The sequence below is a fragment of the Crocodylus porosus genome, unplaced genomic scaffold, assembly GCF_001723895.1.
Source record: "Crocodylus porosus isolate Cpor-Errol unplaced genomic scaffold, CroPor_comp1, whole genome shotgun sequence".
NCBI classification, from domain to species: Eukaryota; Metazoa; Chordata; order Crocodylia; family Crocodylidae; genus Crocodylus; species Crocodylus porosus.
The window spans coordinates 51924145-51940361 of record NW_017728949.1 but is presented as its reverse complement, the minus strand read 5'-3'; the positions used below and the strand labels follow the sequence as shown (position 1 = coordinate 51940361).

The 16217-nt window shown below is 67.3% G+C and overlaps 1 protein-coding gene across 1 annotated transcript in view; it reads right to left on the bottom strand.

Annotated features, from left to right (window-relative positions):
* Positions 1–1771: 1771 nt before the first annotated feature.
* Positions 1772–16217, bottom strand: part of NHEJ1 (non-homologous end joining factor 1) — a 29377-nt gene continuing 14931 nt past the window's right edge. Inside the window, exons 5-7 of the mRNA XM_019554536.1 lie at positions 2632–2740; positions 2266–2396; positions 1772–2115 (exon numbers count right to left, since the gene is read on the bottom strand). Coding sequence (XP_019410081.1) covers positions 2035–2115; positions 2266–2396; positions 2632–2740 — 321 coding nt within the window. The 3' untranslated portion in view covers positions 1772–2034. The remainder of the gene's footprint in view (positions 2116–2265; positions 2397–2631; positions 2741–16217) is intronic.

Genomic DNA, 16217 nt, shown 5'->3' with positions numbered 1-16217 from the left:
CGGCCCGGCCCGTGCCTCAGTTTCCCCCTCTCGGAGCTCCGGAGGACGCAGCCCCCGCCGGGACGAGCCGGTGCCCCGGGCCGGCGGAGGGGAGCGGGCCCCGGGCATCAAACGCAGCAGCAGGGCGGCAGCTGGTTGAAATTTAACCACAATATTCTCGGGCTCCATTGTTTCCAGAGAGGCCCGATATTTCCACAACAGGATTATGGGATCTGATTAAGTGGCTGAGACAACAATGCGGCCTGGGATGGGCTTCCCCTTCCAGCTGCCAATAGGGCAAAGTAAACACAACACCCTGATTTCGCCAGCCGGGCCCTGGGGGCCCCGGCCCTGCCCCACCGCCCGCGCCCGGCCGCCCCCGGCCCCTCTGCGCCCACCGGCCCGAGCGGCCGCGCTTCTTGCGCGCGTCCTATGCGCTGCTGCATGAGGAAGCACCAGGTGGGGGGACCGCTGCCCCCCATTCCTCCCGCAGGGCTGGTGGCAGCTGGCACTGCCCGCGTCAGCCCCCCTGGCACAACGTGACCCTCCCGGGCGCCAAGCCCCTGCCCCTGCCCCTTGCTGTGCCCAGGCAGAGCCCCCCAGCCCCGGGGCCACCCGTGCTGGATGGCAACCTCCCACCCGGAACCCCCCCGCCCTGCCCTGCGCCTGCTCGCGGGGGCTTGCCCCGAGGGCCTGATCCTGTGCGGCGTGCTGCTGGGGGCGCGGCCCGCCACCCCCCTGCCCGCAGGACGCCGGGGTCCCGCCCAGCGGCAAGGGCAGCCCCGGCCCCGCTCGGGTTGTGCCTCAGTTTCCCCTCGAGGCACAGGGCAGCTGAGAGCAGGGCCGGTGGGAGAGGCGTGGGCCTGCAGACCCCCTGCTGCTGTCCCTGCCTGGCCCGGGGCTCCGGGGGCCGCGCAACCTGCAGCCCAGGGGGTGCTCGATCCCTATTTTTGCCCAGCCGGGCTGGGACCCCCCTCCCCTCCCCTCCCCCCCCTCCGACGTTCGGGTTTTTTCTCTGCTTTCCCTTTTCTAAAAATACCGGCCGGCTGAAAGGTCCCTTTAATCGCGGGCACAGAGCCGCCTTTAAGGCCGTGGGGGCACGGGGCCGTGCCCGGCGAGCGCTAATATTTGTGGAAGCGCCTTTATGGCCGGGCCGCGGCCCCCCTCCATGGGGCCCGCCTCGGAGGGGTCGGGCTGGGCTTGGGGGACCAGGGAGGTGCCCCCGCGAGAGTGGGGAGGGCTGCCCCCCCAGCTGCGGATGGGGGTCCGGGGAAGCTCTGCCTCCAGCCCCTCTGATTGGCTGCCCTTCTCCGGGGGCGGGGCAGTGAGGGAAGGCAGCCAATGGGGGGGTTCCCCCTACCCCCAGCACTTGAGGTCTCCATCCTAAGGGCAGGCTGGTGTCCCCCCACCCGCCATGCAATGGCCACGTGTGGCAAAGCCAGGTCCGGGCCGGAGCGTGGCCCTCTGCCCGGACCCCCGGCAGCCAGCCCCGCGGCACTGAGCATGTCAGTGCTCAGCCCAGCCACCCCAGGGTCCCCCGTCCCAGTGCCCCACGGCCTCTACCCTCCTCGCTTGCTGGGGGCACGGAGTGGAGCGGGGGTCTTGGGTGGGCGACGGGATCCGTGGTAGTGAGCACAGGGCAGGGGAGTCCGGGTGTGTGAGAAGCAGAGGAGGGGGCAGAGTCATCCCAGCCCCCCGGCTGCAGCCGGACCCGGGGCGCAGAGACGGCGCACAGGGCTGGGAGGCCCTGCTTCCACGTGATCCGCAGCAGAGAGAGCCGGCAGCGCCGATGTCGGATGCCCCCAGCCAGCGACCGGGGCCCTTTATTGCGGAGCAGTGCAAGTGGCCGCCAAAGGAGCGGAGACCCCAATACCCCCTCCCCTGCCCTGTAGCCCCCGAGTGCAGGTAGTGTCCCCCCAAGTATGTGCAGTGTCCTGGAGCTGGGGTGGGACGTGGTGGGGCAGCGACAGCCACAGCAAGGCAAGAAGGGGCTAAATTTGGTGGAGGGGGCAGGGAGGAGCGGTGACCCCACAGGAAGGGGGACAGAGCCGGCGGTCAGCTGAAGAGGCCCTTGGCCTTCTTGGGTTTGGGCTTGGACACGAGCAGTCGCGGCTTCTGGCTGGGAGATGAGCCCTCCTGGGAAGAAAGGGAGCATCAGGCACAGGGGCAGTTCCCAGGGCCCCTGCTCCAAGTCAGCAGGCCCCCCGGATCAGGATCGGGGCCCCTGGTCCCCTGCTCCGGACCTGGGGGCGGGCAGCAAAGGCCTCAGGCTCCCTCGGCACTTACCGCAGCGGCTCCGTTGCTCCGGGCTGGAGAGAGCGGGGGCTCTGATGTGCCCTGTGGCGGCTCCGGCGGCAGTGCCGTGTCTGTGGCCCCCGCAGCCTCGTCGTGGGGTGCAGCGAGCTCCGGGGTCTCTTCTGGGACCAGGGGCAAGAACACGGGTCGGTGTAGGGGGGCAGGACCGAAAGGGTGAGGAGCTCCCAACACCCCGGCTATGGGGCCAAGGGTCTCCAGCCCCCGTGAGCAGCCTCCCCTCGCCCAGCCAATGTCCCCGTGGCAGAGAGGGAGGCGCAGCCTGGCCAGGTCAGACCCGCAGCCCCTGGCAGAGGCCTGGTGCCCCCAGCGCACCACCCTCCTTCTTGCCCCCCTCACCTGAGCCACGCCATGCCCGGGCTCCCTGCTGGACCACGGCTCTGTAGAGGGGCTGCAGCTCGTCTGCAAATGCCTGCCCGTCCCCAGGCCCGCACACCCAGGCCAGGCTCTGTGGGGGAAGAGTCACTGTCAGGTCTGGGGACAGCCGTGGCAGACCCGGGCTCCAGGGAACAAGCAGATCCCACCCAGGTGCTGGGTGCTAGGGAGTGGGCTCTGCCTTGCTACCCCCCGCTGCACACCATTCCCAGGGGCAGGGGCTGGCACCGACGCCTGGGCACGGTGCACTGCAATACCCCTGTGCCTGCACGGTATTGCAGCCGGCAGGGGTGGGTGCCACGGGAGCTGGGGGCAGAAGGGCACATCCCTGCGCCCTGGACAGAGCTGGCATGCCCCGGTCACCGCCTGCCCCGGGGATGCCAGGGGATTCCCCAGCACCAAGGGTACCAGACGGGCGCCAAACAGCCAGAGCCAGATCTAGAGCCAGCACCAGCTCCCAGGACCTCGAGCATCCCTGTGGGACCTTCCAGGATGCTGTGCTCCCCACAGCCAGGCAGGGCCATCCTTGGCCCCCACCTCCACCTCCACCTGCCCCGGGCCAGCCCCAGCGGGCAGCGGGGCAGGGTCGCGGGCAGCACCTGGCACAGTGCTCTGCTCTGGGCAGAGGCTGCACTGGGGGGGGCGGTCCCTGAAGGCACCCCACTTCTGGCAGCCCTGTGGTCCCCCGGCTCTGGGCAAACCCGGGAAGCCGCCCCAGCGCGTGCGTGCCAAAGGTGCGGGCGCTAACCTCTGCCCCACTGGCCGCTCCCTGCCCGGGCAGACGGGAACAAAGTGTAAGAGATAAAGGCCTCGCTCCTCTCGGCAGAGGAGGAGGAGGAGGATGGGGAGGCGGCGGCTACTCAAGGCCAAAGTCCGTGGCCTGCTCCGAGCTTCAAGGCACAGCCCCCCTCGTTCCCCGGCTGGGCAGGGGGGCCGGGTGATGGTGCAGGCCCTGCACCGCTGGCCTCTCCCTCCTGCCAGCCCCTGGGGCTTCCTGCATTACCCCCCAGCTGTGCCAGCTGCGAGACCCCGATCCCACAACCCGCGGGTTGTGCTGCCCCAGCTCCCAGGATCGGGCCTCGCAGTCAGGCGCGCCACGGTCGTTGCACTCGGCTGTGCCGCCCCGAGCCGGCCTGGGCCGGGCAGGGCACGGGAGTGCCTGGGCACGGGCTGAGTCACAGCCACCGCTGCCACCTGCAGCCAGCGCTCAGGCCAGGATACGGCTCCTCCGCCTCCCCCTGCCTGTCCCGGAGCCACCCGGGGGCAGCTGCGCCGTGCCCAGGCCGCGCCGCGCCCGCCGTCGACCCATCCCCAGGGGCAGCGGGCGAGGCAGGGAAGCGAAGGTGCTTCCAAGGCAGGACAATGGCAGCCTGGAGCCGCCCAGATCAAAGGCACCAGCCGGAGCCATAATTCAGCGCAAAGCAAACAGCAGCTGCCCGGGAGTTTGCAATGTGTGCCCGGAGCGCGGGGGCAGGGCAGCGCCTACCCCACGCCGCACGGGCATGGTGCCGCCGGGGCCCGCCTTGCCGGGCCGGCTTGGGACGCGAGGCCCAGGGCTGCGGAGCGCCTGCCCCTGCATCTCCCCCGGCCCGAGCACTCCACCCGCACCCAGGCTGCCGGGGCATGGGACCTGCCCCAGGGCCGTGGCAACCTGCCCAGAGCATCCACGGCTGGAGCCACCGGGCTCGACCAGCCAAGATCCTGCCACATGCGATGGGCACAGGAGGGACCTCCTCGGAGGCGTCCGGCCCACAGGGCATTTGCCAGGGTCCCACGGCCCAGCAAGAGGCCTAGGGGATGAGCTCCCACCCTGGCATGGACGGGGGAGACGGCGGCTCCATGCTCACAGCAGCCGGGGGCCCAGGGAGCTGGCAGCCGTGCCCGCCGTGTCCTTGGGAGCAGGAGCCTCTGGCTGGGGGCGAGAGGGCAGCTCATCCCCCGGCGCGGGGGCCGGCCCAGCTGTTATGACTGCCCGGACACAAGGCCGTGCGCGCCGCCCCTATCAGATGCCGGCGAGTCAAGGCTGTGGCCGCGGGCACCAAGCTGCCCGGAGCCTTGACTGCCCCCGACTATCCCATGCCCAGGTAGCAGCTGCCCAGGGCTGCCCTGCCCACCTGCCCCCAGGCTGGGCTGGGGTCCCCTCCCTTGCGCCCAGGGCCAGAGACTCGTGTGCACCCCAAAGCAGCCCCCCTCCCATCCAGGCTCCTTATCTTCAGGTATGGAGGGGCCTCTCGGGTGCTCATGGCACGGGCTGCTCCCTCCCCTGGGGACAGGCCATGATCCTGTCCCCAAGGCACGAACTGGTGCCAGGGACGAGAGGCAGCATGAGTGGATGGTTAGTGATAAAAGGGGATGGCATTGGGGGGGCATGCGTCTCCAGACTGGAGGGACGCTGGCAGTGCCCATGGAGTGCCTGTGCCCTGCCGGGTAAACGTCACCGACGCCGGCCCTGGGGACAGGGCATCTCCAGGCCGAGACAGAGCAGCAGGTGCTGGTGCCGCCTGCCCTGCCCCACAGCTGCACAAGGGAGGAGGGGGTAACCCCAGGGTCCCCTCAGCCCCTACCCGCCTTGCTGCTGGTTCAGATGGTCTCTCCCCTGCCAGCACTGGGGCTGCAAACCCTGCCCTGGCTCCCCCCAGCCCTGGCTCCCCAGCACCAAGCTGGCAGCAAGGAGCTGATCTCGGTGCCCCCCACCCCCTGGCTCGGCGCCAGCGCCCGGAGCCGTCGCCGCGGCCCAGCGCCTGGGGCCCTGCAGCCCCCCCGCTCCCATTTCCTCGTGTATTTTTAACTGGAAAACAGCGGGCTCGGGGCCGGCGTGGAAATTACAACCCAGCGGCTGCGGCCGGGCGCTGGGCTCTGCCCACATTCCCGCGGCCGGCCTCAGCACATGTTCCACCAGGGGCACGCTTCATAACTCACGCTGCGGCCGGCGCGGAGGGCGTGGGCCCGGGAGGGGAAGCCGCGGCTTTCCCCGGCTCCATGGAAGTGGCGTGGTGGAGCGGGGCGGCCGGGGAATGGCAGGACGAGGGCGCTGCCGAGCCCAGGGCAAAGCCTGCTCCTGGCACCAGCCTCTCCCTGCTCGGGGCATTGCTCAACACTCCCCGCATCACAGCACCGGGCATCGGTCTCCTAGGATGGAGCTGGTGTCTTGGAAGGAGCAACCTGGAGCAGGGCACTGCACAGCCGCCCTCTCCCTGCTGCCGGTCACCCAGCACCAGTGTCTGGCTGATGGGCACCCACAGGCCCATGCTGCAGCCCCCCAGGACTGTGCAGCATGGAGCTGAGACAGGAGCCATGGAACTCCTTGCTGCAGGAAGCCTCAGCTCCACCGTCCCCACACTTGCTCACAACGCAGCCCCCAGAAAGCGCCAGGGGCAGCCAGACGGGCTATGAACAGCCAAGAGGGCACACAGGGGGCTCAGCACCCGTGAGACATGAGCAGGGAGTACATACCGGCTGCAGTACGGGCACAGCTGGGCTGCCCTTACCCTCCCAGCACCCCAAAAGATGGCACGGAGGAACAGAGAGAGCAGAGTGCCAGGGCCCCAAGCCAGGCTTCAGTTGCCCCGCTGGGGTGGGGCAGGAGCAGGCTGGGAGCACCTGGGGCTGGCCCACAGGTCTTTCCTGCTCCCCAGGCAATGCAGGGTCACAGGCACGGATCTGGGGGGAGCCCAGGAGCTCAGCCGTCCCCTCCAGCAGGGAACGGGGAGCTGGGGCAGGACCCCATCAGGAAGCAGCTGCAGCAGGGCTGGGCAGGGGGAGAGGGTCCTGGCAGGGCATGGGGAAGCAGGGGGTTCACTTGCCCACCCCCTGCCTGCACCCCTGCCCGCCTGTTTGCCTTTCCCCGGCCTGGGCAGGGCGTATGTCAGGTGCAGAAGGGTGTCCCCGTGGCCTGGTCCTGGGCCCACGACCCCCAAGCAATGTCCCACCCAAGGCGCAACCCCAGGGCACCCAAGCAGCAGCCGGCTGGTGGGCCAGGCAGAGCACCCCAGCCTCCTCCTGGGCCGGCTCTGCCAGGAAGTCCCGCTGGGCTGGGAGCCGGGCACGGCTCACCCCGGTGTCCCCGTCACCGTGGGGCAGGGCAGGGAAGTGGGTCAGTCGCGGCCGCGCCGTCATTGTTATTACAGGGTGGCTCACCCCGCTGCCAGCTCATGCAGGCGGTGGGGGGACACCGGGGAGCGGCCGGAGACCACGGGGATGTGCCTCACCCCAAACACCTCACCAGAGGGATTACCCGCCAAGACAAAGGCGGGGGTGGGAGCGGCCTGGAGCTGCGCCAGGCAGGATTAGGGGCTTTGGGGGGAATCTGGGCGCGTTCGGGGCACCCCCTGGCCCGGCAGACGGAAGTGGGCACGCACAGGGAGCCACGCTAGTCCCACGCGTGAGTCAAGCCCCACCAGCAGGGACATGGCCCTGTGCCCCCCCGCCCAGCCGGGCCCCCAGGTGCCAGCTGGGTGCCCAGGTGCCCCCCAGGTGCCCGCCAGGTGCTTCCCCAGGCCTGGCTGGAGCGGGTCCAGGCAGCCCAGCTGCGGCCCCGGGAGCGAGCGCACAGCCCCTCCATTCACGGCAAAAATAACGCACTGGGGTGTGGCCCCCGGGCTGGCGCGGCCCCCGCCCGGTCCTGTTTATTCAGCATCTGGAAAACACTCCACCCCCCCACCACCGTCCCCAGCCCCCAAATCACCGCAGTGACCTTTCTTCCTGGCCCCAGCCACGCGGGCTTCTCCCCCGGCCAAAACACACAGGCCTAGGGGCTGTGGGTGGAAAGGGGGGGGGTGATGTCAACCCCCCCCAAAGCTGAGGTTTTCCTGGCAGGAGGGGCCGCTCCGGGTGATGTCATGCGAGCTGACGGCAGCCACATGAAAGGGCCTCGCTGCCCAGGAAACCCGCAGCCAGACAGACCCGCGATTCTTCCTGGGCCAGGGAAGAGACCTGGGGGTGCCCTTGCCTCGGCCGGACCCTCGCCCGGGGACCCCATGGCTGCAGCCCAGCCGGCAAGAGGTGCCCACTGGCTCCATGCTGCGTGGGGCAGGTGCATCCCGGACCCTGTGTGTCCCCAGGGAGTGCCCACAGCAGTGTGGGCAGGGGGGCAGGGGCCATCCATCAGATGGGGTTTTTCTTTCCAGGGGATTACATGTGGGACAGCTGGGAACACACAGGCATGACCCCGCTGGCCCCGCTTCCTGCAGACCCTGGAGGGGGGAGAGGGGCTCCCAGACTGGCCCCTATCCCACCCCGGGTCTCAGAGGGAGTAGGAGTGCTCAGGGCAGCCGGGGCAGAGCAGCACGAAGCTGCCCACAGTGACTACCACGGCCCCGTGTGGCACCAAGGAGGAGGCTGGGGTGGGAGCAGCCGTCGAGACCCCTGCAAGGTATGGGGCATCACATCCCCATGCCCATGGCATTTGGGGGCCATGTGTCAAGCCAGGCTGGAGTCTCCTGGTGCCCACAGCCCCGTGCCCAGGTTGGGGGCAAGGGGGGCAGTGCCAGAGCACAGGGCGCCAGGGCTAGCGCAGCGCCCGGGGACAGGGCAGCGTGAGCTGGGCGCAGCCGGGAGAGCTCGGGGGTGGCAGGGACCCCAGGAATGCCCTGCCCTGGCTCTGGACGGCCCCGCTCCAGGCAGGTGGGGGCTAGGGGCCCTGCCCCCTGCCCCAGATGCACAAGGCCCAGGGCCCGATTTTGCACCTAGGCAGCTCTGGACGCAGTGGCCACGAGGCCGCACGGGTGTGTGCTTGGGCCCGCGCATCAAAGCAGCCAGCTCGAGTCGGTCTCGGGCAGCGGGCGTGTGGGTTTGGCCCGGAGCGCAAGCCAGAGGCGCTGCGGGCAGCCCATGGGGATCGGAGGCGCACACATGGACCCATGCATGCCTGTACACACCTACACGTGTACACATGCACACACACAGGCACACATGCGCGTGTGCACATACATGTGCCCACGCACATGCATGTGCAGACTTACACATTCCCACACACCTACACATGCACACAAGTGCACACACGACCAGGCCTGTGTGCACACATACATGCAGGCACATTTACATATTCCCAGCTGCCTACACATGCACGCACACTCGTGCGCATACACAAGCAGGCCCACATACTCACATGCACACACAAGTGCCCACAAGTGCATAGGCATGTACGTCTCCCCACACATCTAGATCCATGTGTGCACATGTGTATGCACACCCCATGCAACACATCCTCCCACTCCCCCTAATAAAGGGCAGCCTTCAAGGCCACGTGCCAGGAAGGCCGCGGGCTGGGCCGGGCGCAAGATACCTGCCGCGCCGGAGTGCTCGGTCTTATCGGGCAGGCGGCGGGCAGGGGCGGGGGCGGCGGGGGTGTTTGGGCTGGCCGCGGGCCAGCAGCCTCCGCATTCCAGCGCGCGCGAAGCCAGTCAAAGCTACCCGGGCCTGGAGCCACCAGGAAGCGACACTGGAGCGGAGAAGCCCATGGGACCGGGCAGGGAAGCTGGCGAAGTGGGCGCGGCCCTGCCGGCAGCTCCCAACCGGGCATGACTGGGGGCAAGAGGGCTGCGTGTTGCACTCCCATGGGGGCAGTAGTCAGGCCTGAGGCACACCACGATGCAGGGCAGGGAGCACGTCAGAGTGGCCCCCTGGGCGCCGTCCCCATGTCCCTGCTCCATGGCACTGCCAGGCATCGTCCCCAGTGCACGTGTATCCCCATGTCCCTGCTCCATGGCAGTGCCGAGTGCCATGTGCAGCAGACACGTGGCACCACCATGGGGCACCCAGCATGGTGGCACCCAGTGGGACATGAACCCTGATCCACACTCCCCCCCAAGAGCCCCCGCGTGCAACCTGGACTCCAGTGCTGGCAGGCAGAGCTGGGCCTCTGCCCTCCACCCCCACCAGTGCCAGAGCCCCAGGCAGCGCCCGTGACCTAGTACCTGCTGCAGGATCATGCCCGACCCACCTCTGGTGCAAGCAGGTCCTGGGGGCAGATGACTCCTTGGTGCTGGGGGCACCAGCAGCCGGGCTTAAATCTTGGCCTAATCCCAGCCGACAAGATCCTTCGCGGGGCTGGGGGTGGGCCACAGGGCACCGGGGGGCTGCGAAATCACACGTTACGCGCCTGTCGTCTGCCTGCCTCCGGCGCCGGGCTGGCACTGTGGGGTGACTCTGGCAGGTGCCCCTGCCCCTGCCCTGGCTGGGGTCATCTCCAGGTGAGGAGAGGGGGGCTCCAGTATGCGGGTCCCATTACAGGCACCTGCTGCCCATAAAACACGCTGTCAGGGGCAGAGGTATTGCACACCCTGGAGGCGCCTCCTGCCCCACAGACCCCAGGCCTGAGCTTGCTCCAGAGACCAGACTGGGGTAGGGGGCATAGAGGTGCCAGGATCAGTGCACGAATGACCCCAGCCCCACCATTGCAGCCCCCAGCCCTCGTCCCCAAGGGCTGCGTGGGCACCAGGGTACACTTGTGTGTGACTGGCGTGAGCCCAGGTCACGACTGTTCTCAGTCCGAACCCTCCAACCCCCCATGACTCGTGTGCTGTGACCTTCGGCCCAGGCTCCCCAACTGCCTGCTCCCCAAGATAATCCAACCCCGACATCTCCTTGCAGATGAATCCAGGTGGCTGCACAAGACCCACATCCCTGAAGCCCCATGACACGCAGCAGCACGTTCAAGGCTACGGACCCCTCACCAATAAGCCCCGCCAGCCTACTTGGGACCAGGCCCAGGACTGGTGTCCCCAGGATGTCCTGCCAGCCCCTCTTTACAAATTGGCTCAGTACCTTCCATCTCCCAGGTGCTCCCAAATTCGTTCAAAATAAGCTTGGTGGCCAAAGGTGCCCTCAGCTGGCTCTTCTGGAACTCTTGGGTGTGGAACAACCCGGCTGCCTGGTCACAGAGGGTGAGCTCTGGTTTCAGGTCTTAAAGGATGGCGCAGCGCTTCCCCCTTGTTGGGTGGCCCCAGCCCCTCCCCAAGCCTGCGATGGCTTTTCACCAAGTGAAACCCACCTCTTTCCCCCTCAAGCCCAGCTGGCACCAAGGGTCATGGCACATCCCAGCCCCTCCCAGACAGTGAGAAGCAATCCCCAGGGCTGCCACTCCGATCCCAGGACTCTGGGTGCTGGAGCTTAGAGGAGACCAGGAAGGCGAGACCTGCCCTAGGGCTGCCTAACACAGGTCCGAGCAGCCTGGTGATGGGGGAGCCCAGGAAGGGGTGGGGCTGCCCTTGCCATGCCTGGGCCTTCTCCGGAGAGCTCGGTGCTGGCAGTCCGGTGCCATTCCCGGCACGGCGGGTGCCACGCGTGGGCTGGGGGGGCGCCAGGCTGAGGGCAGGGGAGGGCTGGGGCCGGCGGCAGCTGCTGGCTGGGCTTGGCTCCGAACCCTTGCCAGATGTGAGCAGATGTGCCCATGGTTACTGCGGCAGCCACTTGAAAGGCCCTGGTATGGAACAGCTGGCGAACGCCGGGCCGCCTCGCCCATGCCCACCCGCCGGCTATTTATAGGGCGCCTGGTGCCCACCCCTGACTGCTCAGGCCCCAAACCCCTGCAAGGGCCAGCTGGAGGAGGGTAGTATCGGGCTGATGGAGCTGAGGGACTCCATCCCTACCCCAGGACAGCCAGGCACAGACACGGCTGCTGGGGAGGCATGGTTGGGGCATCTCCAGCCATGTCTAGGTGGGCCAGGTGCTAATGAAGACCAGGTGCTGGGGCTGTGCCCTGGACACTAGAGTCCTGTGCATGCCCCCCCACTGCCACATGCTGCCTCTGGCTCTGGGGACCCCAGACCCACTCAGCTCAGTGCCCCCTGTCCCGCCTGGCAGACAGAGGGGGACACCACCCCCAGGGCCACCAGAGACGGGACCCAGGCACCCAGGGGACTCCCACGCCTGGCCTGAGTCAGTGACCAGGCTCCGAGGGGGGCAGCAGCCTGTCCTGGGGTCTCCGATAAGAAGCAGGTATGGGCGCCTGGTGAGATGTAACCAGCACAGCGGGGGCCAGCCGGAGACGGAGCGCGGGAGCCTGGAGCCACGGGGCTGTCACAACATGATCCCGTGGCCTGGCTGGGGGTGGGGGGGAAGGCCCAGGCTTGCCCATGCCCTGGCCAGGCCTTGGAGGCTGGCAGCCGGGGCTGACGCGGAAAAGGAACAGAGAGAAACAGCAAACCTCAGTGCCCACAGGGCGGGCAGCAAAACATGGAGCCAGGGCAGGGCGGGGCAGGCCTCTGGCTCCACCGGGGCGCCGGCCTCTGCACCACGGGCACCGCTGCCTCCACCACGGTGCCAGTCTGTACCGGGGCCTGCTCCTGCCTGCAACACCCCCGACTGCAGGACACGGGAGCTCCCACCGCGCCAGGGCAGGCATGACATGCACGCTGCTCTGTGCAAGGCCTGGGCACTGCTAAGGCAGGCAGGGGACACACACGCTATTCTGTGCAAGGCCTGGGCACTGCCAGGGCAGTCGTGCGACACATATGAGGAGCTGGGATCAGAGCAGTCAGGTCAACAGAGACGAAGGGATGGGCTCAGGTGAGAGCCACAGACACTAGCTGGTCCCCGGGGGCCGTGCCCGCAGGAGAGGGAGAGACCCGCCTGTGCGGCCAGGCCTGGCTGCCCGCAGCCCTCACAGGGCACCGAGGGCACCATCCAGCCACCACGTCTGGCCCACGGATGCCCTCTGCCCAGGCCTGTGGGTTGCAGTGATGCTGGACACATACAGCACCCCCAGGCCTGGGCCGAGCTGGCAGCCCCCTGCAACCCGTGTGCGTGTGCCCGTGCACACGTGTGCCAGCCCCAGGCTCCCTGGGGCTGGGGGCTGCGGGAGAGGCCTGGGACAGCAGGGCAGCCTCAGCAAACAACTGCTCGTTAAGTTAAAATTAACCTCGCACAAATATTGACCTTTGGAGGGGACCAGCCGGTCCCCGTGTATTTAGTGACCACGTCCCCGGCCCGCGGCTCTGCCCTGCACGCATGTGCCCACATGTGCAGCCAGCTGGGGGGCTGCCCAGGATGCAGCATGCCCCCCACCACCCTGGGGATCCGGGCTCCATCCCCAGATGCCTGGGCTGACCGGGGCAGTGGGGAGACCCCTTGCACAAGTGGGCATAGGCACTCCCAGCACAGGCTGGGCCCACGGAGACACGCAGCTCACAGACCTGGAGCCGCCGGCTTGCAAGCCGGGAGGGTGCTGGAGCTGGGCTGTGGGGGGCTCCCCCTCGCCAGACGGGTTCTCCGGGGCTGCAGCCACGTGCTTGGGTTTCCCACAGCTCTGAAAGGCAGACACACACATCCATGTCCCAGAGCACACACGGGTGCCAGGACGCAAGCGCTGGCACATGGGGGTGCCTGGCAGACGGGTGCCTGGATGCCATCACTGGCACACGGGGGTGCCCGGCCTCCCCCCGCCCAGGAGCAGGGAGAGGGGAGCGGGCGAGCGCCCCCGGCCCCAGCCGTGCGGAACAGAGTCTCATTGAGGCGGTGGCGGGGCCCGGCGCACACAGGCATCCTTTGAGGCCGGGCGAGCGGGACGGAGGCGTCTGTAATTAGCAGGAGCTGCCGAGCCGGCGCTGCCCGGAGACGTGCCCCGCGCAAAACCACTTGAAAAGGCCCCGCGGGGCAAGCTTCCCCCCCGCTCCACGCCGTGGCCTAGCAAAGAAACCCCAAACCTCAGCCTAATCGCTCAGGACTGGGGCAGGGCTGTGCGGACCGCTCCCAGTTCAGAGCCAGCCCCCAGCCTGGTGCCCCAGCAGCCCCCTGCCCATGGTCCCTCCGCCTGGAGACCCAACCGGGGTGCAGGGCTCAGCCAGGCTGGGCCCCTGCCCCTTGCAGAGAGTGTGGACAGGACCAGTGCCCCCGTGGCATGGAGACAACCCCCTTTGGAAACCAGGAGGTTTCCTCTCTGCACCCCCAGCCCCAGCTGGCTGCCCAGGGCCAGCTGTGCCTGGTACCAGCAGGGTGGGCACATTCGGGGCCAAGCGGGGGGCCAGGGCTGGTGGCATCCCGCTGCACCACGAATGGCTGGGGGAAGCAAAGCTGTGAACAGGCCCACGCGGGACCCAGAAGACTATGACAATACGGTTGCCGACTGCAGGCGACCTCCAGATCTCAGCGGCACTGCCGTGACACCGCAGGCATCAAATAGTCCTCAGCTCACACCCCTCCGACCCACGGGCGGGACATGATGGCAATGCCCAGTGTGACCGCCAGGGGTCACCCCGCTGCTCACGACCTGGCCCCAGAAGGGACTATTAACCCCTCATGCCCCACCAGAGCTGCAGGGCCAGCAGGGAGCTGTGGGCTCACATCCAGCAGGATCATCCCCATCCAAACCAACCCCATGTGAGACCTCAATGCTGCACAACACTGTCAACCCCAACAGCCTTGGGCATTGCCCCCAGGAAAGCAGAGGGACTGTGGCTGCCAACTTCCTGCTGCTGCTAGGGGGGTTGGTGGGTGCCACGGAGAGCCCAGGCCCAGGCCGTGCCCCCACTGCAGAGGGAGGGGAAACCCCGCGGCTGGGCCAGGCTGAGCAGGGGGCAAATCCCTGCCCCCATCCAAGGCAGCGCGAGCAGGGGCAAGAGCCTGTAGCCAGGACCCTGCAGGGCTGAGTCCCAGCAGAAGCCCTGGCACAACCCAGGCACAGCCCCACCACCCAGTGTCTCTTGTGGGGCTTCAACCCCCTGACACATGCTCCTTCCACACACCTGCTCCCAGGGCAGGCACATGGGCTTGGCTGGGGGTTCCCATGAGTGATACTGAGGCTGCATGGACCAGGCCAGCACTACGGGAGGCCAGGAGACAGAGGGTCCTGGCAGGGGGGTTGGTGCAGCCAGGGGGTCTGTGAGCAACAGGGACCCTGCCCCTCCTTCCTAGGGCCCAAAAGCACCTCAGGCAAATGTTAACCCAGAGCAGCTGTCAGTAGGGCTCAGAGTGAACGTCCCTGTAGGAGGCAGCATGTGGCTCTTGGAAGCTGGCACCCCCGGGAGGCAGCAGGCCCTGTCGGTCTCCCCGTCCATACAGTTGTCCCCCTCCTCCCATGGGTCATGATGCTGCAGATGAGCAGATCCAGCACCCAGATGCCTGCCTGCACCTGCTCCTCTCTCCCCTGCCCAGACCACCTCTGGGGTGACCCACCCAGCCCCGTACCCTGCACTGAACCCTGTACCCGCTTCTGCCTCCAGCCTGGCACAGATCCTCTGCCCCAAGGGGATGCAAGGGCCCCCACTGAAGAGCACAGGGTGAACAGGGCTGCAGGGGCCTTAGACAGTGCTAGGTTGGCTCCAGAGCCCTCAGGAGCTGTGGCAATGGGGCCCTGGAGCCCCAGGGAGCAGAGCTGTGGGTGTGCATGGGGGGGTGGGCATGCGTGTGTACATACAGGCATGTGTGTGTGTGCATGTACATGCTTATATGTCTGTCTGTATGTATGTGTATATGAGTATGCACATGTGTGTATGTATGCATGCATGTGTACCTGTGGGTATGTGTATGTATGTATGGGTATACATATGTGTGTGTACATGTGTGTACATGCATATGTCCATGTGCATGCCTGTGTGCACATATACATGCATGTGTGTATGCCGGTGTACATATGTGTGTGGTAATGTATATTCAGGTGTACATGTATGTGCGCATACATGTGCATGTATAAGTGCACACGCATGAGCACAGGAGCATGTGCGTGTATGTATGCATGTTCATATCTGCGTGTGTCCATTCATGTATGTTCACGTGTCCATGGGTGTGTCTCCACTACATGGCCAAACAGCTGTGCCAGGGCATGATGCCAGCCCCAGCACCCCCCATAACCAGCCCTGGCACGAAGGGAGGGGGAAGCTCATGCATATGCATGAGGCTCTGTGGGCTCATGAATATTAACAGAGCCTGTGGCTTGCCAGCACGTCCATGTTGCCCTTGGCCCTGGTAGCACTGTGACGTCCTCGCCTTGACCCCGTGGCTAGCCTGGTGCACAGACAAACAAACGTACACACGGGGCTCCTCCCCAGCCCCCGTGCCCTGCTGGCTTGGGCTGGGGGAAGGCCCCTGGTAGCCCCGGGGCCAGCATGTGCCCTGCAGAGCTGTGCCCACAACCTGTGGCCTCCTGCTAATGTAAGAGATGAGGGAAGTCAGGACAGCCCCTTGTTGCCCTGCCTGTGGCCCTGGCCCTCTCCCAGGGCTGGACCCGAGGTCCTGTGCAGCCTTACAATCTATGACTCTAGAAAATAAAGGTGTGATGGACACTGGATCCCTGCCAGCCCCCAGAAGAAGAGCCCGGAGCCTGGAACCTGGAGCAGTGCTGAAGCAGGCGGCCGCGAGGCCCAACATCCACACCAGACCTCGGCAATGAAGGTCTCCCACTTACACATGCCCTGCTCTGGGCATCAAAGCCCTGGAGCTGCTGCCCATGGAGCCCCGGTCCCGGTGGGCACGTCCCAGCAGTGGCCCAGACCCGCTGCTCAGAGCCCAGGCCTGAGCACCCTGCAACTCCCTGGCCAAGGGCAGCCAGGACTGTGCCCAGTCCCTGCAGCTGAGTCCCGCACTCCCGGCCAGGCCCCGGAGCCGGCTCTGGGGTC